This window comes from Trachemys scripta, chromosome 10, assembly GCF_013100865.1.
Source record: "Trachemys scripta elegans isolate TJP31775 chromosome 10, CAS_Tse_1.0, whole genome shotgun sequence".
NCBI lineage: Eukaryota > Metazoa > Chordata > Testudines > Emydidae > Trachemys > Trachemys scripta.
The window spans coordinates 61,810,439-61,833,836 of NC_048307.1; the positions used below are offsets into that span (position 1 = coordinate 61,810,439).

General features: G+C 38.6%; 1 protein-coding gene across 1 annotated transcript in view; it reads right to left on the reverse strand.

Annotated features, from left to right (window-relative positions):
• The window catches only part of UNC13C (unc-13 homolog C), a 398,557-nt gene extending 375,690 nt beyond the window's left edge, over positions 1 to 22,867 (reverse strand). The window contains exons 1-2 of the mRNA XM_034783191.1: positions 22,237 to 22,867; positions 4,191 to 7,411 (exon numbers count right to left, since the gene is read on the reverse strand). Coding sequence (XP_034639082.1) covers positions 4,191 to 7,146 — 2,956 coding nt within the window. The 5' untranslated portion in view covers positions 7,147 to 7,411; positions 22,237 to 22,867. The remainder of the gene's footprint in view (positions 1 to 4,190; positions 7,412 to 22,236) is intronic.
• Positions 22,868 to 23,398: the final 531 nt, after the last annotated feature.

Consider the following 23,398-nt stretch of genomic DNA (forward strand, 5'->3'; position numbering starts at 1 on the left):
CCCATATCTCCGAGAGACTTTTGCTGGCTCTCTGGGATCTGATCCCCAAAGCGTTTGCTCCAGTGGGGAGAGGGCCAGTACTGGAGAGGGGTTCAGAAAAGAGAAGAGAGGAAGGAAAAGGGGAATGGTTAGGGAGCATGTGGTTAGGAGCAGAAAGGGAGTCTGGGGAAAGGAAACAGTGTAGGCCCCTAAATCTGAAAAGATTATTACAAATATTAACAGGTTAGGAGAAAGGAAATAGCAGTAAATCACAGGGCTAAAATAATTCTTGATTATGCAATATTGTCTGAAGTAGACTACTGGGCATTATTTTCCTGATATTGCTCTTGGAACCCATCTATTCTTACATAGCATACACATCTAGAGTTTGGATGGTTTCACAAACCACAGTGCTGTAGTTTGTGGTACAAAACACCCTAAGAGGTGCTTATAAAAATTTTAATCTCATGATTATCTCTGTGTTATTCACTTTCCTTCTCATACATACATCTGATTACTCTCACTTCAGCAGGTCAACAGGAACTTGTGGAAATAAATAATACATCTGCAGTGACCCCACTGTATATGTTCTCTCTATATATATATATAAAGAGAGAATGAAACCATCAAATGGGAACACTAGGAATTCTTATTTATATCCAAAGGTCCCCGGTGACCTTTAACTCATGAGTTACTGGAGTGAAAATAACAGAATGTATCTCTTTATCTGAGCTTTGGTGTGGGCACAATTTGGAGTAATGATACTATTATATTATCTAGTAGTATCTCTGGCTGACCAGCATGCCATCCATCAATCGGTTTGGCCATTAAGAAGAGATTTTGAGAATCTTTAAATGGTGCGCTTTATGCGCTGGTGATATAGTAAGGATTCTTTCAAACAGCTGAACTGAGACCAAAACGCTTTTATCCATAAATAGAAATCACAAGTTGATATAAATCACAGTTACAGGGGAAAATAATCAACAAGCTATTCACAGAAGTAATGCAGCCCTAAATTAGTCACATATCTTTAAAACATAGGACTGGTTAATGCAAATATAAATATAATACCCCAAACTATCCTGCTTAATTAGCAAACTGAATTTTAATGCTCTTTGGCCAGGCAAGAATCAGCCTGTAAAAAACAAAAGGGGGTTGAAAATTGGCAGACTGGCAAAGCGCTATAAAGCTTAATATGGTTCTTTGTTTCCTATACATATTTTAAATTACTTCAAAACTTCCATGCAATTTAAACACAAATTGTGTTTAATGTTTTCTTTCTTTGGGAAAATGGTATTAAAATGACATCCTTCTTCAGATACAGATACAAAGTACTTTAATAATGCCTTTCCCTTATCTGGGAATGGAATCTTTACTGTACCACCATCTTCCTGCTCACTGAAAAATAATGCAAGAAAGATTTGGCTGAAACAATACAGTATGTCACTCAGCAAATGGAAAACACAGGGAAAGACATTTTAAAGTACGTTTGCAAATAAAAATGGTCCCAAGTGTTATGTATATATTACAAGTTTAAAATCAGGACTCCTGCAATACTACTGGGTATTCTAGAAACACCTAAATCCAGGGTATATTGTAAGCACTTAGATCCAAGTGAAGCAGCCCATTTAACATAAAACATTACAGCAACCATTAAAACCAAGCACAATGGGCAATCATGTTTTGTTAGAAAACATAGCCTGGTGCAATAAAGGGCAGGAATTGAGAACTCCTACACCTAACTACTAACAATGACTAATTATGGGTGCAATCCATGTCCTCCCTTTGAGGGTGGGGAAAGGACAAAAGAGTGGAACCATTCAGATGTTACTGAACAGCAGGCCAAACAGTGAAGTAACTCACATCGTGATGCAGAGCCAATCTCTGGGAGGGCTCACTCTGTACTCACAGGGGTCATGGACAGGCCAGGGGAGTAGAGTCAATGTCACCAGCTGGTCTGCCAACTACACAGATCTTCTGGTTCCCATGCACTTTCCTCCTGGTGCGTGGAATAGACCTGGCCAAAACTACAGCCCAGGTCTCATATGCCATAACTATGGCTGGGTCTACACTACCCGCCTGAATCTGCGGGTAGAAATCGACCTCTCGGGGATCGATTTATCGTGTCCTGTCGGGACGTGACAATCGATCCCCGAATCGACGCTCTTACTCCACCAGCGGAGGTGGCAGTAAGCGCCGTCGACGGGAAGCCGCAGAGGTCGATTTTGCCGCCGTCCCTACAGGGGGGTAAGTCGGCTGTGATACGTCGAATTCAGCTACGCTATTCGCATAGCTGAATTTGCGTATCTTAAATCGACCTCCCCCCCCCCTGCAGTGAAGATGTAGTGTAAGTACTCTGTGCCCTACAGTCCTCTATCCAGGGAATAGGATTCAGTGCCCCCATCCCCACACACTGGTCCCTTGGCAAATAGCCAGGTGCACAAAACAAGAATTCTATCTCTGTGAGATTTTAACATACCGTCAGAAATGCTTCAAGAATTTACAATAGAAATACCAGATTTTTATTTAAGAGGAAGCCTTCAGTAGATGTATTCTATTTAAATGCCTTCAGTGGACATCCTTTCACTTGCAGGAGTGAGAGAGGGATCACTTTTCTGCATTCCAGAAAGCTGATCATAGGAGATAAAACACACATCTAACTTCTCATTTGTTAGTGAATATATTCTAAGACCTGGGCTGTGCCTACTAGCAGTGGTTTTTAATATGGGTTTCACTCTATTATATTCTCTATATGTAGCTTCCTTAACCTTTCGAACCTTTTTCCTGTCCCTAGTCTATAATATTGTCTAAGCATCATGACTAACTATTTTTACTGTCTAAGTTTTGGTTGGTAGTAATGAGCCTAGAGAGAAATGAAAATGTATGTCAAACTGCTGACCCATTTACCATAAATACAGTATCTGGTTTCTAGCATAGTATTGCAGAAATGTCTGCAAAATGCCAACCTATGATAAGTGTTATCATTTAAATCCAACATGAAGTCTAGTTGAATGGTGCTTATTTGGCTGTGCAACATACTTTCAATTTGACTGCGCATTTATTATAAAAATAGTTTTCTAAGTACAAAAAACTTCATAGCATTCAAAGCTTCTGAGGCACTAATTACTACAAAATAAATTTCTTTAGCTGAAGGCACAATTCTTCATCTTTCAAGTGAAAGTATCAGATTATATTTTTTCATAGCAACTATTAAAAACTGAGCAAAGATTCAGTTAAGGTGACAATTACCATCTGCTAGTCATGGTAATTATGTGGTCCTAATTAATTGCAAATGTTCTAGTACATGAATAGATTCAAAATACAAAATATTAAGAATGGACTCTCTTCTGTGGATTACTACAGTAATTAAATCATATAACCATTGAAAGGATATCTAAGTATGGAACCATTAATAAGGAAAATAAATTTAGTAGACCAAATTGTGTCTGTCTGTGCAATCTCTTTGACTTAAACATGATAAAAGCCCCATATTTTTCATTTACACTGAAGCTATCACATATACCTTTTCCCCCTTTTATTTAATATCTCAGAACTAACTTCAATGGGCTTGTATTAATGTAACTAAGGACAGAATTCAGACCAATGATTTATATACTAATTAAGATAGCACAGAAAGTTATGTTGCTCAGAAATCTAACCTACATGTTCATCAACACGAGCATAAAACCAATCATCTATATGAAAGCCGGCTGGAAAAATACTGTCATATTAGAACACTTTGGTTGTTCCTAGTTATTCTACTTATATAGTTGTGTGAAAATGTATTCATTAAAAACAGACTATATAGTTAACTTAATTGAGAGTTTAACCCAATTAAACAAAATGCTGATTTTTCATCCACTATTCATTTACAACACAAAATTTAAATAGTTTTTAAAATCATCTATGTGGCATATTAAAGCTAACAAAAAAGTATTCAACTGATTCTTCCAGAATATAGTCTAAGAGTGAAATTCTGGTCTCACTGAAGTCAACTGCAAAACTCTCATTGACTTCAGTAGGACCAGGATTTCACCCCAAGACTGAAAAAAATGAATTTTATTAAAGAGTCTAATAACTGTTCCTCCTGAAGTCAATGGGCATTCTGTCATTGAATTCAATGGGAGAAGGATTGGGCCCTATGTAGAAAATAAGGGTAATCTTTACTTATGACAGCAAAGTTTGTTTACTAGACAATATTTAATCAGTACCTCCAGCAAGGATCTTCTCTTCCAACTCACTCATTTGCTTCTTGTAGGCTTTTAAAGCAGCTTCTTTAAATGATGGGCGTATTCTCTTTTTCTTTGTAATTTCAATAGGCATCACTGGGATATTTTGATTTTCGTCTTCCCTGATTTCTGTTTCAGCAGCTATATCTTCTGCAGGTTCCAACCCATCTTCGATGGTCAGGTTGTCAAACTGCTGGTTATATTCATCTTCTTGTAGTGTTGCGTATGGAGTTTCATATGAAAACTGTTCAAGTTCATACTCCTGAACCTGTTCATCAGTTTCATTTGTGTTAGTTCTATTTTCTAGTTTAGCAAGAACTTGTTCCATTACTTCTACGTAATCTGTTTCATTCTCACCACCTGGCTCACTTAAATCTTCCTCATCCTCTGCTTTGTAATAACAAGGCTCTGTATAAACATCAGAATCGAGGGTTGTGCTTGATTCATTAGCAGTAGACTGGGATAAAGTCCTAAATCTCCCCATAAAAGATGACCCACTATCATCATATCCACTTAAACTTTGTGTGCTTTTGTTCCAGACCACTTCCAGGGCTGATTTAGCACGCTGAAGTGTAGATCCAAATTTAGGAAAGCTGAATGTCTTGTCAGAAAGGTCTATACTTAGTCGACTATGCCATGATTTAGGAGGTGCTTCCTCTGATTCATCACTTGGTAGTTCACTTTGACTTCGATACATCATGGGCAATCTGTTTTGATTTTGATAAAGGGAATTAGAATTTGTTTCCTGATAATCATCATATTGACTGATCCACTGACTTTGTGTTTCACTGTTGAGGCCGGGACATGGAGAATTACCATCAAGGGTAAAGTCATAGCTTTCAGTGTCATCCTGGAGGTCAGAACTTTGGCACTTTCCAAAATCTATTTGTTGGTCTGAAGGGGTGCTCATATCATAAGCAAAAGCTTCTTGTGTGGATGAATCTAGGCCCAAGTCTGTGCCTTGATCTAACTGATTCCAGTCTTTCCATGGTGAAAGATCATCATGTAAGGAGAGCTGAGAATCACTATAATGGCTTCTGTCTCCAGATACACACATTATTCCATTGCTTACACCGCTGTCAACTGTTTCAGTGTTTTCAGCTTCATTTTGCTCTGGATAAGGCTGCATATCTTGGTTAAAAGTCTGATCTTGTGAGCTACCATACCAGTTGCATGTTTCATCTTGCCTTCTCTGCCAAAGCTCTCGATCTGAGGAAGACAATAGTGAGCTGCCATTAGTTCTACTAAAATACTGATTCTCAGAAAAATCCTCAGAGTAAGACTGACACAATTTTGAAAAATCCGACTCCGAACGGCTAAGTTTGGGAGTTGTAAAATCATTCTGTGAATGCCAAACAGGTGGCATATCTGAATAGTAGGTCTTTGATTGCTTATCCACATTGTCAAATTCTGGTGACTGTTCACCATAATTTGTTTTATTTGGAAAGATGCTGCCATCAACAGTCCTACTTTGGATTCTGGTATTTGGAGACTCCACACTTCCCTTTGTAGTGCTCGCTTTTATCTGAAATGCTGATTTTGATATCTTTGCATAACTATTCCTATTTATATCGGATTCCAGCTCTTTATCACTGTCATCAGGTGATACCCAGTCATGTTTTTTAGTTTTTGGCTCTGGTTTCATATCCATACTTTCATATGTCTGAGAGGAAGGCAGTCCTCTCTCTTTTCTCTCTCTCATGTCATGGGAAAGGATATCTGTAGAAATTCCAATGCCGGTTCCTTTAAGTTTATAAGATTTTTTTAAAATTAAATCTCTCTGTTGTGCTGTTTCAAAGTATACAAGTATAGGTCTAGGCTTTGCATTGGGACAGTCTCTTTGTTGCCCTAATCTATGGGCCAATTCAATTTTAATCGTGTTTTGTGCCTCTGAGAACCCCATTCTGTCTATTAAAATTCTGTAAACCACATTTTCAATATTTTCAAACCTGTCTTCAGGCACATTTAAAAACCTAAGACTTGCTTTGTTTCCTGGGTGGCCTATTTGTTTAATGTAGTCATGTATGTCTCGAGTTTCCCTTCGTGACTGTACAAATCCAGTTCTCAACTGTTCAATTTCACTTTGTACAACTTCTACACTACTAGAGATTTCATCAATGGATTGTTTCAGAGCATTTACGTGTCCTCTTAATTCAGAAAGTTCTGTTTCAATTTGACTGATTCCCTGAAGTTCTTTAAAGATCATTTCCATAACATCATGTGTTTGACTAATACACCCAGTTGAACTAAAGCCTGGTTCCAGGGCATTGGATTTCTGGTGACGACCAGTTCTGTCTAACGACTTGCTTCTTAGGCCCCATGTTTTCTTCCATGTGCTCAGCTCTGAGTCCGATGAGACACACTCTTGGCTCTTTTTCCATTTCCTTAGTTTTCGTAAAGCTCCTAGCTTTAGGGTATGCAAAGTACGTTCGCCATCAGAGCTCCCATCTGATGGAGCAAGACTGCTCAAACTCTTTCTGTTGCGTCTCACAGGCATTGTATGTGATAAATACTCCTTTTTCCTGCTGCTACCCTTTACTTCACTTAATGACTCAGAATATGAACTATCATTTGAAGAGATATCTTGAAATAATTCCTCATTATTATTGTTTGTTACAAAAATACTCTTTTGTAGTCCATTGGCAATAGCAACTCTGTAACTGAATGTTGGAGAAAGTGAAAATTCTTTATTACCTTCCTCTTCTTCAGTTGACAAGTTGCGAGTAGATGGACACTTTGCAATCTTTTTAACGGTGCTTTTCAAAGTATTTGAAAACTTTGGATTCTTTGTCTGTCCAACCTGGGTTAAGTCTTGTTCCTTTTTGCTCTGAGAACTCTCTTTCTTTTTTGTACTATTTCCCAATTTCTTTGTAAACATTCCTTTGTAAATCTTATATATGTAAGATGAGATCAGGCTCTTTAAAAGGGCAGAAACCATGGAGAGCAATTTATATTAACCTTTCCCCACAAAAAATGCAATTTCAGATCCAGAAAAATATTTGTATCTCCAACAGAATCATTAGTGAGTGTACATTTTATCAGCTGGGACTGTAGACAGGGAGGATGTGCTCAACATGTAAACTACCAATGTTTTGGTATCATTTGACAGGAAAAAGTACATGTGTTCATCGGAAACCAAATCCTGAAGGAGGCCTGAATGTGCTGTAAAATCCTGCTTTGTTCCCCATGGCTCCTGGCAGTGTCTAAAAAGGAGGGAATAGTGTTACTATGGCTTTCAAAACAGAATTTATCATTTAATCCATTACATGGCAACACTAAACATTTTTGAAATCTATGTGACATTTGGCAATAAGAGAAACCAGCTAGACCATGTCCATTTTAAAATACAATCAAACTTAATATATTTAATTGTAGGGCCAGCAATGCCATATTAAACAGCATTCTTGCTGTGTGGATCTATAGATTTTTAATGACAATTATTAAATGGTAGGTTCAAGATTATTAAACGGTATCTTCACAGCTATATTTCTCATCGGAAAAGTAAGAATATTGCAATATTTTAAATGCTTCATCCATAGCATTCCATTGATATGATTTCAATTAGTCTGATTCGTTTTCATTTTCAGTAAGACACTTAGAGGGACCAATGTGCCGATGTAAATATTCTACAAACTGTAGAATATAGATCAGAATGTTGAACTGTAGATTAATTAAAATAAATTATTTCAAACTTTTAATTTTAGAATAAATGCCCATTCAAACCAGATTTCAGTGGACCGGGTTGCTACCTTCCTAAACTTTGTCAGGGAGCTCTCAGGGACTGGCACCGGTCCATGAACTAGTCATTGAGAAACACTGAGATATGTCATGCATTACAATTTTTATCATGTGTTAATATATATATGTTTAATGTCTCAATATTTTGGCTTTTAAAATGCCTGATCCAACTCCTATTGAAGTCAATGGAACCTTTCAATTAGCTTCCTTGGGAGCTGGATCAGTCCATAAATGCAACAACAAAATGCTTGTATTATGGAATTTTATTTTAGATTTTTTAAGTTAACTAGTCCTCCCTATGTGTCATAAAAATCTTTCTTTAAGGGGCTCAGTGTTCACTTTAGGAGACTGAATTCACTTTACTCATCAAATTGCATAGTTGCCTGATCAGGAGAACCCCCATTGGAGAAGAATGGTGTTATACCACTGCAAATAGCCTCTTTGCTTTGATTAGACTGGCTTGGTTTGAGAACTCTTTAATCAATAAGTTCAAGTAAGAAACGTTAAGCAAGTGTCATTTGCACAGTTGTTGCCTATACTTTCCATAAGGCAAAGGGCTAGTCTGTGCCATTTAGCCACAAACCTTAATACAGGGCAATGCGGCATTACACTGCTCCCCACGGGGCAATGGCAGGTATTCCTCCTTGGGAGACAGGAGTTCCAAGAGCATTCTATGTTTGCAGAGGTAGTGCACCCATTGCCATAACCTGCTGGAAGATGCAGCTTATTCAGCTTCATTGGATCAGTGAACAGTAGTGTCAAAGCCCTGGCATTGTCTCCTCCCCACCCGCTGTGGGGTGTCAAGGGTCCACAGGGACATAGGAATGGAAAGGTTCTGGAGCTCCCTGGACAGCAGGGACACAATTCTGCTTGGCCCATAATTAAAATCACACAAAGAATAAGGGTGAAAGCCCTTTATCCCTCTCCAATACCACTGTACAGCCATATAAGGGCCATCCAGAATCTGCCCTAACAAAATGTGGTTTACAGTCAAACAGGGCTGGAGTTTTAAGGGAAGATATTCTTTCCTTGGATCAAAAGCTTCAGAAAACACTGGGCTAAACATACCTGGTGTAAATGGGTAAAATTCATTGATATCAATGTGAGCTGTAACTGCTTACTCCAGGGCTCAATTTGGTGTACACTGTTAGCAGGGATGGCTCGAGGCACTAGCCGAGCAAGCTTGTGCTTGGGGCAGCAGATTCTAAGGGGCGGCTTCCCTCCAATCCTTTTTTTTTTTCTTTGCCGCTCCAGCCACCCTGCAGGTTTTTTCTTTTTGGTTCGCTACTTTGGCCGCCCTGTAGGGGGTGGCGGCGCAGAGGAGAGGAGCACCCTGCTGGGAGCGGGCTGCGCGCTCTGTTTGCCCCAGCCAGTGCCAGGTCTGCAGCAAGCCCGGCAGGGCAGCCCGTATCCTTCCCTGCCCACCGACCGGAGCGTTGCAGAGCTCTGGCTCCCCTTCTCTCTCCCCCCTTGCTCCCTCCCCCTCTCCTCCACTAGCCGGGGCGCGCACTCTGCTGCCCGGGGCACATCTGCAGCGCAGGGAGTCCCCCTGCACTCTGGCTCCCGCCGCCACGCACCGTGTTTTTTTTTTTTTTGCTTTGCTTTGCTGCTCCGGCCGCCCCGCGAGGTTTTTTTTTTTTTTTTGCTTGGGGTGGCAAAAAAGCCGGCCCTGACTGTTAGAATAGTTTTAACTGTCTAACAAGTAATACTGCAATGGCAATTAACAGACAATTAATGTAAAGTTGGCAAATTGGATACATTCATTGATAGTGAGCACTTTTGGCTGTTGCAGCTTTTGTGTAGTCTGATGGTAGTAGAAATCTTTCCCCCCAACTTCAGCATTGAAATGTGTCTAAAAGAAGAATTACACAGAACTCTTGCTACATCCACCAAGTCTTTGATTTTACAAATATTGGGCTTCTTTCCCCAAAACACTTACAAGTGGGTATAAATATGTTCAGCTGAAGTTAGTGGAATATTCATGTGAATAAAATTACCCATGTGTACGTGTTTGGAGAATCAGGCCAATAGAAGGTAGCACTGTACTTAGCCAAGGATTCCATTTTATTTTTAAAGAAATCATCATCATTTTAGTTTATAGCCACTAACTTATAGGTGGCAAATTGAAATCCATTCATGTACCTTTGGGACACTGATTGCCAGTTTTGTGGGATACATAAAATTGCAGAAGAAAAATAATAGAGACATTTTTTTCCCCTCAGAGGAAGTAGAACTACTTCCAGAAGGGCCATTAAAGAGGATTCAGGGGAGAATTTTAATCCTTTTCCAATTGGTGGATTGGGAATTGTGACAGGACTTTAAAAAATGTTGCTATTACTCTAGCTGGGCTTTATTGGGTAAAAATACTGAAAACACATAGAACTGTTAAATTTCAATGTTTACAGTTCTAATATTTATATGCCTGATCTGGCAAGCCTGACTTACCTGAGTAAGGTCATTGAAGCCGATAGGACTACTCACATTAGTAACACTTGGTAGTCTTGGAGTCATATTTCGTAGATAAAAGAATAAGCAATATTTATATACATACTTGGGTTAGCCCTGAATTGATTCTTGAAAATGAGATGAAATACCAATTTTTGGTTGTGTCTGCATTCCCTCTGAATAATCTGCACAGTTTAATTAAGTCATCTGTTTAATGTGCAGCAGCAATCAAAAAAGTGATTAAGGACCAAACCCTCCTTTAGCTAGTGCAGTCAGAGGGAACAGAAATGCTGTTTAGTTCTTTCTCTAGGCCGGGGCAGGATTCTACCAGGCAGACTAGGATCATGGGCTGGGGAAGTACTTCACAGCTTTTCTGACTGTAGCATGCACACTTGGCTGGTTGGAAGGCTAGACATCCTCCTAGCTCTCAGATCTTTAGAGCATAGTGTTCAGGTAGTGCTGTACATGGATTCTCCTGTGCCCTATGGAAGTATCCTCTCTGACTCTGCTCAGTGGAAGAGTCTTTCTGTATCATCTTCCGTCCCTCATTCCTGCCTACCCTAGTGCAGCAGAGGACAGGATGTACCCACAAGCCTAAGATTTTAAGCTGTCTGATTTTCAGCTGGCTGTACTAAGAATGAGATAAAGAGTAATATGGAAGAATTAGATTAGATTCAGAAAAGGGCTAAAAGTGTGGGGCCAAAGGTGCCATTTGATTTACTAGTGTGGGGTCACAGGGGCTACAAACGAGAGCCATTTGGTCTAAAAGGGAGATGAGCAAGAGGAAATATGATAGAAGTATAAAATATTCATTGGTCTATAGAAGCTCCTATTCCATAATACAAGAATAGGAGTCAATACATTTTAAACGGATATAAGGAAGTACTCTTTGTATACAGGTATCACTCACTTCTGAAACACATTGCCCCAGTATAATACTCAAAAAAAGGAGTAAGACCCCTATATGAACAATAATAGTGCATGCAGTTAGGGTAAAATTAGCTACTAGGACAATCAACCCTCAGACTTCAGGGCAGAAGCTGACCACCAGCTGGGGTTAGGAAGACATTTTCTCTAAGGTACAAATTGTACTGCACACAGTTGGGTGCACTTTTCTTTTTCTCTCTTGCCTGCATCTGAAGGTTTCAGCATTAGCTACTGAGATGGGGGATAGATAGAATGGAAAGGATAGACCATCTCTGGGTTTTTGACTTGTTTGTTTCTGGGGCACCCATTCCTATTTTTTCTAATATCATCAACACAGTGTGTTACTAGCCTCTGAATGCATTAGTTTTTAAATTGACAGTTTGAGACCATTTCATTTCAATCTCTAAATCTTTCTGAAACCAAAAAAATCCTTTGGCACAAAAAGAAGGTAAGAAATCTTGTACACATACAGTGCATATGAACTGTTCCCACCTGCCCCATGATGGAGCGCAAGGAGAGTGGAGGAAAGGAGTATAGGGAATCTCATCCTTCTGTGCAAGCAGCAAGGCACTGCAGAGGGCACAATGCAGTCCATGCACCTTAGGGCTTGGTTTTCTAGTTAGGGGATATGCCCCATCTACTGTCCAACCAGCTACTGCTTGTGTTGCAGTCATGGACACACTAGCTAGTAGTATACACTGAAGCAGCAAATTGCACTGCATGATGCCCAGGCCTGGCTAATAGAACTTGGGCTGGCAGCAGTCCTGGGGCAGAAGATGCATAGCAGCCTTCTTTCCTCTCCCAGCTACAACCATGTCAGGATTTGGCCCAAGTGCAGATAGATTAGGAATAGACAACACTCATCTTCCTCCTCCATGGCAGCTGCATGTTATTTTACACAAGATGGCACCTTTCTAGAATATGGGCCAGATTTTCAATTGTTGTAAATGAGTGTAGCTATGTTGACTTTTTATTCTCCTAGGCTCTGAACCAAGGGTATTAAAAGTGGACGATCCTTGGAAGCTACAGGTGCAAATGGCGTCTGTTGGACTACCACAAAGTTCTCCTTAAAGCAAAGGAAGTCTAATTCTCCCATGTCGCTATCAGAGGAAGGAATCATCCTGAAGCTCTTTTTAAGGCATGTTTGTAAATGTAGGGAGATCAATTAATAACCTCTTAGCTTCTTCAGTGGACGTTTATAATCATTTTATGAACAAGCCCTCAGAGCTGATTGTGAACTGACTGACTCCTCTGCATACTCCACTCATGGCGTTTTTAATCTTCTCCTTTAACCAACTATCTTTACTCAGAGGTGAGTGTCAGAGATCTATGATGGAATATAGGGTTTAACACCAACATATGCATTACGTCCAATTCATACTTGGCTACTAAGGGCACGTTTAACTGCTCAGGCTACAAAACTTCAAGGAATAATGAATCTATCATTGGAACCTGGAACATTACCATCCATTTTCAAACAAGTCTTAGTAACTCCTTCCTTGACAGCCAACGATACGTCTAACTTCCATCCAATGTTTAATTTATGCTTTGTATCAAAGATCCTTGAGAACATTGTTTATACAGAATTGCAAACTCGTCTAGCTCAAGTTGATTTATTTCACGTCAGGTTTTAGAAAACACCCAAGCAATTTAAAAGCTGCATTGTTAGATGTACATAGACTTGCTAATTGGAGCTGACTTAGGTTCTTTCACATTAGTTTCATTGGATCTCAGCAGCATTTATCATACACTTACAGGTTATTGGTGCACTCTCAAGCATTGCTTTTGTTTAAATCATGTTTATCCACATAAAATGATGATGGTCTCTTTGGGTCTGATCCATTTCACTTTTTTGCAGAGATCTAGTTCATGCCTCTTATTTTTTAATCAGTAAGCTATTGCTAGGTTCAGTCAGAAGGATGTAGGTAGGGCAGCACACTTTGTGGGAAGGATATAGGAATAAATGAATTTTCTCAGTGATCAGAGAGTTCTCATTCAGTGATCTGTCTGTCCAGATTTGTGTCTCCCATTGAAACATCATGCCAAGTTGGTGTAAAATAAAATAAAATAAAAAGATGGTTTGCAAGACACTAAGTTATACACCTCGCCATGTTATGAAATTGGACCCAAATAAATATTAGTTGGCTTTAGCTATTTTAAGTCAAATGCACAGCCCAAGTATCAGGTTTTGTGCTGGGAAGTTTGGGATGGCCAAGGAGAGGAGAGGAGAAGGGGAGAAAATCTGTCATGTGCTCCCTCTGCAGAAGTGAAGGGGAGGAAGGGAACCAAAACAGGAGAACCCTATGCAGCCTCTCCCACAGACGCAGTTTGAGGAACCCAGGGCTGAATGTGGCTCTGGTGTTATACTGACATTGCACTTATTGGTGAATAGGGAGCTCGGATATGTCACTAGACTAGAACATGGTTCTATCACTGGCAAAGTATTGCCAAGCTGAGAATGTTCCACCAGAAGGGCCTAGTATATCAGGCAAATGTCTTGGTTTTCCAAGGCTTAATTGTTTTAATTCCTTCACTATTTCATGACATTCTGAATCCTATTATTTTCAAACTACAGCAGCTCCTATCCTTACAGGCAACTACTGTGCTAACACATTGCTATCAGCTTCACATTATCTGCCTATAAAAGTTTGTATTAAGACGTTATTTTTATATGCATATAGTATAATGACAAAACTCTCATTAACTTTAATGGAAGCAGGATCAGACCTTTAATAGCTATGGCTCAAAGTATCTATGCAGTGTTTTGTAGTTATGGGTCTAATGTCAGCTTCTCACAAAATCAAAAAGTGGCTTGATATTTATTTTTCCCTTGAGATCGGGGGAACTTGAAGTTTTTGCAATTATGCTTTTTGTCAAACTTAATTTCCTATAGCTATAAAAATGCACAGCCCATTTAGATATTTAAAACTAAGGGGTTAAGTCATTGCTGTCCATTTCATGAGCCTGCAGTAACAATAAAGGGAATGAGAAGCGCCTTCCTCCCTCTAGAGTCCATGCAAGGATCAACTTGGGGAAGCACAGTGCTCCCAAAGGACTAAGGAGGGGCATGGAATAGGCAGATCCATGGCACTGCTCCCCCTTTCAATCTGCCAGACACAATCCAGGAGGGCCAGAGAGTCATTTTCCCTGTCCCCCTTAAAACAAGAGGTAGCAGTTTGTGTGCTACAGATACCAAGAAGCTATGGGAGAGGCAGAATGCCCATAGAGCTCCCCAATGCAATGAGGCTCTGCACCACTGCCGGCACAAGACTGTGCCCTAAAGGCATGATGAAGCCCTAAATAATTATTATTTTGCACTTACATAAACACCTTCCATTTGAGATAGATAGATTCACTACACTTCCCAGCAATTCTATGTGGGGGCTACTATGGAATCAACCCAATTCACACAGCTTAATAAATAGATGGTAATTTTAACAAAGAGAAGGTTAAAGGGTGATTTGATTACTATTTACATGGGAAGCAAATATTAAATAATGGACACTTCAGTCTAATGTTGAGAGTCCTTAACCATTGGCCCAATTTACCAAGGGTCATGGTGGATTCTCTATCGCTGAGAATTTTTAAATCAAGATACAAAAACAGACTCAGAGATCTGCTCTAGGAATTATTGGGGGGAAATTCTATGGCCTGAGTTGTCTGGGTGGCCAGACTAGATGGTCCCTTCTGGCCTTGGAATCTATAAGCTGTGGATACTGAAGCACAGAGAGGTTCAAATTGCCCCAAGTCAACATCAGACTAAGAACTGGAACCCAGGTCTCCAGAGTCTCATGACATGCTCCTGCCACTAAAGTCTGGTCTATACTTCAGTTTTACTAGTCTAGCTATGTCCACTAGGGGTGCAATTTTTTAAAACTAATATAGCTATGCTGGTAAAAATCCTAGGGTAGACAGTTATGACAGTAAAACTATCCTTTTATTAGTCTACTGTATGCTGGTCAGGGGTACCAGAAAAAGATATATTGGTATATGCCCTTTTACTCTGGTAGAACTGTGTCCATACTAGATGATTTTAACTACACTGGTATAATTTAATTAACAAAACCCTGATTCAAATGAATTTGATTTGAAGAAATACTTTGCTGCTGCTTTTTTACTGTTATTAAATAATGATAATTATGTGTTGCATTATGAAGTGCTCCATGACCGGCTTGTAAAGATTGTTACATAAATGCAGTTTAGTGTAATATTGCATATACTGTATAGTTGACCTTGCTACAGACTCCGGCAAAGAAAGACAGAACTGCACTAGAGTGGCTCTTTTTCTCTGTTGGACAACTATCTGCCTGGGGATTTTCCTGTGTGGGGGAACTGTAGGGTTCTGTCACCCTTTCTGTTCAATTCACACAGGAGGCCATTAGTGGGGATAGAGAGATTCTTTGGCTTGCAGTTCTATCATCATGACAATGAACTCTACGTCGCAGTTTTACTGAACCCAGATGTTACAGATGTTGAGCAGCTCTCCCAGGGCAGGTCTACCCTACCACTTAAGTCAATCTAACTTGCGTCACTCAGGGGTATGAAAAAGCCCCTTCTCCCCCCCCCCCCCCCGCCGAGCAACGCAAGTTTCACGCTGTCCACGCTGGCGCTGTGTTGGTAGGAGACGCTCTCCTGACGACATAGCGTACACTTCTTGCAGAGATGGAGTAATTATGCCGATGGGAAAGCACTTTCCCGTCAGCATAGGTGTCTTCACCAGACGCACTACAGCGGCACAGCTGCATTGGTGCCGCTATGCCAATGTAGCACTGTAGTGTAGATTTGCCCTCAGCATCAATACAAGAATGAGACTGGAATGAGAGCTGGCAGGTTGCAGCTCAGTAGGGATAAGGCAGAAATGATGCTAGACACACCTGAAGGAGCAACTATCCTTTTACTACTAACATGTGCCAACTAGAGGTGCTTACTTTTTTTATGCTCATATCGCAGTAGCAGCCAAGAGTGCCTTTTCCCCATCTGCATTTCCCTAGGAAGCTGTGGCCACTGTCCATAAAGATCACTTGGAAACTTCAGCCCTAATGCAGACTGTGGCTGTCCACTTATTCAGCAGTCCTTCTCATATGCAGCATATTACCAGCGCATCTGTGCACCACTGAGTGAACTGGCTTCCAACTCATTCAATTCAAGCTGCTTATTTTTAACCTATAAAGCCCTTCATGGTTTGCATCCTGTATGTCTTAAAGAGATTGTCTCTCTGCTAATGTTCTAAAGTTTTATGATAGGTGCACTCTATAAAGTGGCAGAATAAGCAAAACAGATAAGTGTCAAAATGGCTGACCTACTTAACTAAAAGACAGATTAGATCAAAGAAGGAAAAGAATCAGATGACTGTCACCTAACTTATGCTGTACCATCTATTTGACTGTATGCTTTTCAAGTAGGTTATGCAAACTAATCTACAGAGCACACAGCAGAGCTATATTCCAAGACACTTAGCAACTTGGCATTTATGTACTTTATAAGCTATGGGCTAGATTTTGAACTCAGTTACACTAATGTAACCCAATAATGGATAATAAAGTGGAGTGACTAAAGTACTGATGTAACTCTATTGATATTAACTTTATTTACACCAGTGTGGCTTAGATCCGAATTTGGCCATACAATATATCATTGAACATTGTGAATCAGTGACTACATCAAATGGTTCTGAGAGTCAATAGCTGTTTCATAAATGTACACAAGCTGTTTGAACTACTTAACGGTATATAGTAATATATTTTTCAAACTATCTACAGAGAGGCCTTCTATAATTATAATTTCCCAGCCATCTGGGGTGAATAATTATTTTGAACGGGGAATAAAATTTCATTTTTCTTTACTTTATTACCAATATCATGAGCAAATAGAGGGTTTGGATGGCTGGTATATTTTCATGATAGGTTGCTCTATAGATAATATCTGAGTTTTATAAACATTTTATTTTGCAATACTCTTTTCAGTTGTGCAGCACTACTATATTTTTCCTATTTTTATGTGTTACTTCAGTATAGTATATGCATTTGTCAATGAAATGAGGTTATGCAACCCCCCCAATTATGATTCTAGTAAGTGGTCCACAAATGTGGATGAATAACCAAGACTAAATTGTTAAGGATGCAGGCATATCTCCTGTATTTTTCTCCATGGAAATAATTGTCCAATATGGAATTTATAACTAAAACTAGAAAAATCATAGTTAGTCCTCAGGGCACTGGAGCAGTGATCTTAACTAAAGCTATAGATTAGAATACATGCTTTAAGGAATACAATAGAACTATATTTAAATTTCTCTTATATGTAAGATACCTTACAGTAGATTTCTAATTTTAATAATATCCATTTTGCCTTACTCATTACTAAGTGGCTTAATATACCCTATCCGAATATAGTGTAAATGTACACAAGGTTTTTAAAGGAACAGGAGTTGGTTGGCATATAGCTTCAGTGTTATGTGATGGTTGACCATATTACGGTATTAAACTAGCTTAAAACATTCCTATTTTTGTCTGACTGGGCCTCATCGCATTTCAGTTATCCCTAACATTAACCCAAACAGCTTGGGTGGGGGGGGGGGGAATCAAATAATCAACATACACAATGGTGATAGAAAAACCATTATCAGCTGTAAGATATGTTTGGTCTTTTACAATTGTATGCATTATTATACATACACCTATTTTAGATAACATTCTTATCAAAAGCTAGTAAGATTTAGCATGGATCTTTTTAAAAAGGACTATTCCTATGTAAAGTCCCACACATTAGAAATATTTAGAGAAAAGAAAGTTTCTACTTAAAGAAAAAAATATTATAAACTATATTAATAACTATACTAATAACTTACTATAATTCAAATTAATGTTTACCACAGTACTGTAAATAATGGATTTTTAATGTATAGACTAAATTGTGAGTGTATACAATTCTTCATTGTTTTGTGCAATGTTTCAATAAAAGAATATAAATTTATTTTTATTCTCATTGATCAAATGAACAGACTATCAACACATTATCATATTTATGGCCAAATCTTGACAATTCTTATTTTGGCAAACTCCCATTGCCTTCTGTAGGAGATCTCTCACATAAGGACTTCAGTATCAGGCCCATAGTACGTAAGTAATAAACTAATATTAAATTGCATATACCACACATTTAGAGAGGAAAGCTATGTAATAAACTGAAAGCACATCTAAAAATGTCATTTATCATGGACTTTTCACTGCCTTACTTCCATTCTGACTACTAAACCATCTCTCTGAGACTTATTCCAACACTCCAAACCGTTGAGCAGGTTTAAACAGCCACTATTTTTTCCCATTACTCAGCAACCAATAATCCCCATTCTTTCCCCCTAAATGCACAATTTCAACCTTAGAATTACATTGGCCTAAGCCTCAGGACAGGTAATATTCAGACCTGGACCAGCGACAGATTTAAGATTGGATGTCCTATGAAATTTTTTTTAGATAATTTGTAAAGGTTTTAAGATATATTAGTTATATTCCCACTCTCCCCCCTTTGCCCTGTGACTGTGAAACAGACTAAGGGAATCTGTTTACAGGTGGAGTGATACAAAAATAGTCCATATATGTTAAATATTCCCTAAACACTTCTAAAATAGTAGTTCTGTTAAACATGTGGAAGATATAGGATACATGATGCTGTGGGTATTATGGCTTTTATTTAAATTGGCCTGTAACATTCACTTGGGGCATTGTCCCTTGAGAAAATGCCAGGATCATATCCTAACTCATGCCGAGAGAACAGTTGTTACAACACAGCATTATGTGTTCTGCATACATACACATACTCTAGAAGCCAAATCTGAGCCTTGTTAAGCATCTGCAACTCTCCTTGATGTCAATGAGCACTGGAGGTGTTAAGCACACATCAGGATTTGGCCCCTATAACAGGGTGGTTTTCCACTTTACAGGCCAGAGTCTTAGGGCCACTCAGCACTGGTCAATTATCAGATCCAGCTGGAAAGGGAGTATGTGATTATAAGAACCAGCAAGTGGCTTGGTCAAGGGGGGACTGCAGAGGGAAGCTGCAGGAAAGAAGAGTCTCCTGCAGTGGTCCCTAAAGGAGGAAGACTCCAGGTGGCAGGCCCTAGGGAGTTGTGGCTGGGCAGGAAGCTCCAGCTGGATGTATGTGTTTTCCTTTTGTGAGTCTGTAGTTATTTGAACAATAAATGGAGCCCAGAACCAAGAGCTAAACACTAATACGCCTCTACCCCGATATAACGCGACCCGCTATAACACGAATTCTGATATAACGCAGTAAAGTAGCACTCTGGGGGGGCGGGGCTGCACACTCCGGTGAATCAAAGCAAGTTCGATATAACACGGTTTCACCTATAACGCAGTACGATTTTTTGGCTCCCGAGGACAGCGTTATGTCGGGGTAGAGGTGTATGTTGTAACTGATAAAGCTAGCTTCCTCACTGGTCTGGGGAATTATCACAGCTCCAAAATTAAAAACAAAAACATGTTCCCCACACTCCTATACACAAAATACCTATTTATTTTAAATCACAATAAACTTGCTTTTGATTCCATTTACTGGAGAGTTAAACCAGTCAATAGCCTTATACACATTTACTTTAATTTTCTATCCAAAAATAAGCATGTCTACTTCAGAACCCCAGCTTTAATGAATTCTGTGGGAAATATGGTAGAGCCTTTTAAAAATGTGATTAGGTGCCAAAGAATTTTTATGCTTCAGAGAGATTTGTTATAGTTCAATGATATCCAGTTTGCCATAGTGGTCTCAAGAGGCAAAGTAAAGTAAATCATAGCCTTATATCCAGGACTACTTTATAAATATAAACTTTTAAGAACAGATTTAAAACATATTTCATTTAAATCAACCAAGTTCCTTGCAATATTCACAGAGTTCATTGACACTTTTGTTAATTATAAATGATGTTTTAAAGTAGCAGTCATTTCCTTCCTCCAAAGTCCCAGCACTACATATGTGATGTCACAGCATTTTCACAGCAAGACACCAATGAGACCAGCACAGCATTATAACTTCACTGCAGGATCAAAGACATGGTCAAAAAGAAAACACTTACATGGGTACATATACCTCCAACCATAAGCAAAAAGAAAATAGAAAATTAAATCGTTTTCTGTGCAAGTTTTTTTTAAAAAAAAAAAACTCAGGTTTGCATCTGTATGAAATCTTCCCAAATGAAGGTTAATTACATCTGTTTTCATAACATGCTTTTCAGTGTAACACAAGCAGCATGAAGAGGATGCACAATTTATCTAGGCTCACTATAGTACACTTTCCTTACAACTTTTAGAAAGAGTAGTATTTTTTCCTAGACATTTTTACTTGTACATGGATTGTTCACATTGTAAGAATCAGAACTAATTTTAGAATATTCATATGAATCATTATCCTTAACTTCTATTTTATTACTCAGATATTGTACCATTTAATAAATAAAGGCATAATATACTAAAAAGGGTGAGTATATTTAGTTTATATTAGCACTGACAGCAAAATTCAGAATACAAACATCTGCCATTCACATTTATCATTCATTCTGAATGATGATTAAACCTTTATAATTAGGCTAGGGGTTTTACACCTTACCACACAATCAAATAATGTTTGCCAAAAAAAGCTTTCGAGGCACAAGAACTACTGAAAGCTAAGGGTAATGTCATTATTAAGAATCTGAAACGGACATTAACCCTTTGTATCTCAAAGCGTTATGAAGAAATGTTACTTTAAAAATTGCCAGGAGGCAAATTAAGCAGCCGACTGAATGTTTTGAAAGATGTCAGGACTGAACAAGCAAATGGACATTACTGTTCTACGAGGCTTAAATGCTTGTGTTTCAGATATATTTTACCAGACATGCCCACCAAAAGCAAGTATTATTAGTCCCCTCATTTTAAAGACACATGGATTTGCATTTGGTCTGAACTCCAAATAAAATATTCAGTCTCACCTGTGGAAAAAAAATGATTGTTCATACAAAAGTAAACTGGGAGATCAGTCTAAATACTTTAAAAGAAAGTAGAAGGAAGGGTCAATGAACACTTTAGCCTCTATTTGAGCTTCAAATAACTTTCTTTTTCCTTATACAAAATAAAAAACAGGCACCTTTTACAGTAAAAACACGAAGTAAGTGCTAATCTCTGGAAATTGAAGGTGGTAAATACTATACTATCTTATTGTTTAAAGATGCCTTCTTATTGAATCTACAGTGATATCCCTAAGGGTATTAAATGGTTACTCTTTGTTAAGCTATGGGGCTTTGGGGAAGAAGATAGTATTCTTATACATCTGAGTATAGTTGTGAAATAGAATCAAGCTTACATTTTAAGTAAAGCTGTCCCTTCAAAGCAAAGCTGCAGGGTATTCATCTTGAAAGATTAATCAAGACCCAGAAATGCATAAGCATCTGTAAAGCTCAATTTATTGCTAATCCTATCATGAACTAGAAAAAGTATTGAACAATACAATCAAAACATACCACATCTTCACTAGTGATTCAGATCTCAATCATTCCATTTTGTTTTTTATATAGTTTGTTTGTCAACATGGTCTTTAAAATGCTCTAACTCTGTTTAAAATAAAATCAGAGTTAAAGAACTGAGGCGCCTCCTGCACATCTATTTTCTGTGAAAGGTATTTCACTAATCTTACAGCATGAACTTACCACCATCATAACATTACAAGTGAAAGCATTTTAATAAAAGTGTTGACTCAAAGTCTGCAAGCTTTGATAGCATCACCAACATTTTAGCATTAGAAAAAAAGCCGTTACAATTCAATGCATTACATTAGCTAGAACAGTGGGAGGTACATTGAGAATGAAAATGAGGAGGAGAAACAAAGGAAATACATAAAATATATGCTTTCTAGGTGCTATAGTAGAAAGAGTACATACCTGTGTTAAATTCTTCTTAAAAATAAAAAAATTACATACCAGCTCTACAATATTTTCCTTTTATGCAGAAATACTTTACATAACCCCATTCCTATTCTCCAATTCTTCATTCAGCCATAAAACGGTACAACACAACACGAAGCTGCTTCACAGTGATTCAACTCAAGTGCAATCAGGCATGCTGTTAGTCTGCAATGGAATCTGTTCCTCTAAATTCCATCGTGTTCCCTAGGCAGCATTAAATGTATTTTTTTTTCTATTACAACTTAGCTATTTGCATAAAACTGATTTTTGCTCCTCTTAGATGTTATTTCCCTTTGCATCTCAATTCTATTTCAGCAAAATGGGAGTCAGTTCCCCTATTCCTGTTCAAATACAACATCAACAATTGAGAATAGTAAGCATCCTGGTGTTTTATGTGCCGGTAACTTCACCCATCGCTGTTTTCTCCTGCTACTGCTTCTGAATGCAGTATTCACTGCAATAGCCACAGCCCTCCTGTGTGGAAGGCAGCTCCTCTGCTTCACAGATTGAGTAAAATAGGCTTAGTGAGAGTCCTCGCTCACAGAAACAACACATGTGATGCTCCCTGAAAGCTAGCAGGTGCATCACTGGCCATAACACTGATAACACTATAAGATGCTGCCTCTTGCTTGGAGAAGAAATCTGGTTGCTAGGGCCATGTCTCATCTAACCTTTCATTTATCAGTCTAACGTGACTTGGAGTCATGATTGTACACACATTTCTTCCAGCAGGGCTTTCATTAGCAGGTGGTCATTGCCGGTAATGAAACTGAAGAATGATTTAATAATTATCATTCTCTATTTATTTAATAGCACTCCCAGATAATGATAAACACACCATTGTGCACAGTATTAATATACAAAACCTTCTAGTATGCAATCAATTAATAGACAGAGGAACTCAAGTTTTGTTTACTGGCGGCTGGGCAGTCAGAATTGATTGATTGTATATTAACAAACATTCAGAACAAAATTATGTGTGTGCACTTTAAAATGTCAATTGATTTACCAGTGTGTGTGATTTAATATATACATAAGGATCACACGTTCAGTGTATTATATATACACATCCAATGCAGTTTTACACTTCAAAGGGTATACCAACACATTCAGGAAAATCTTGTATACAAACACATTT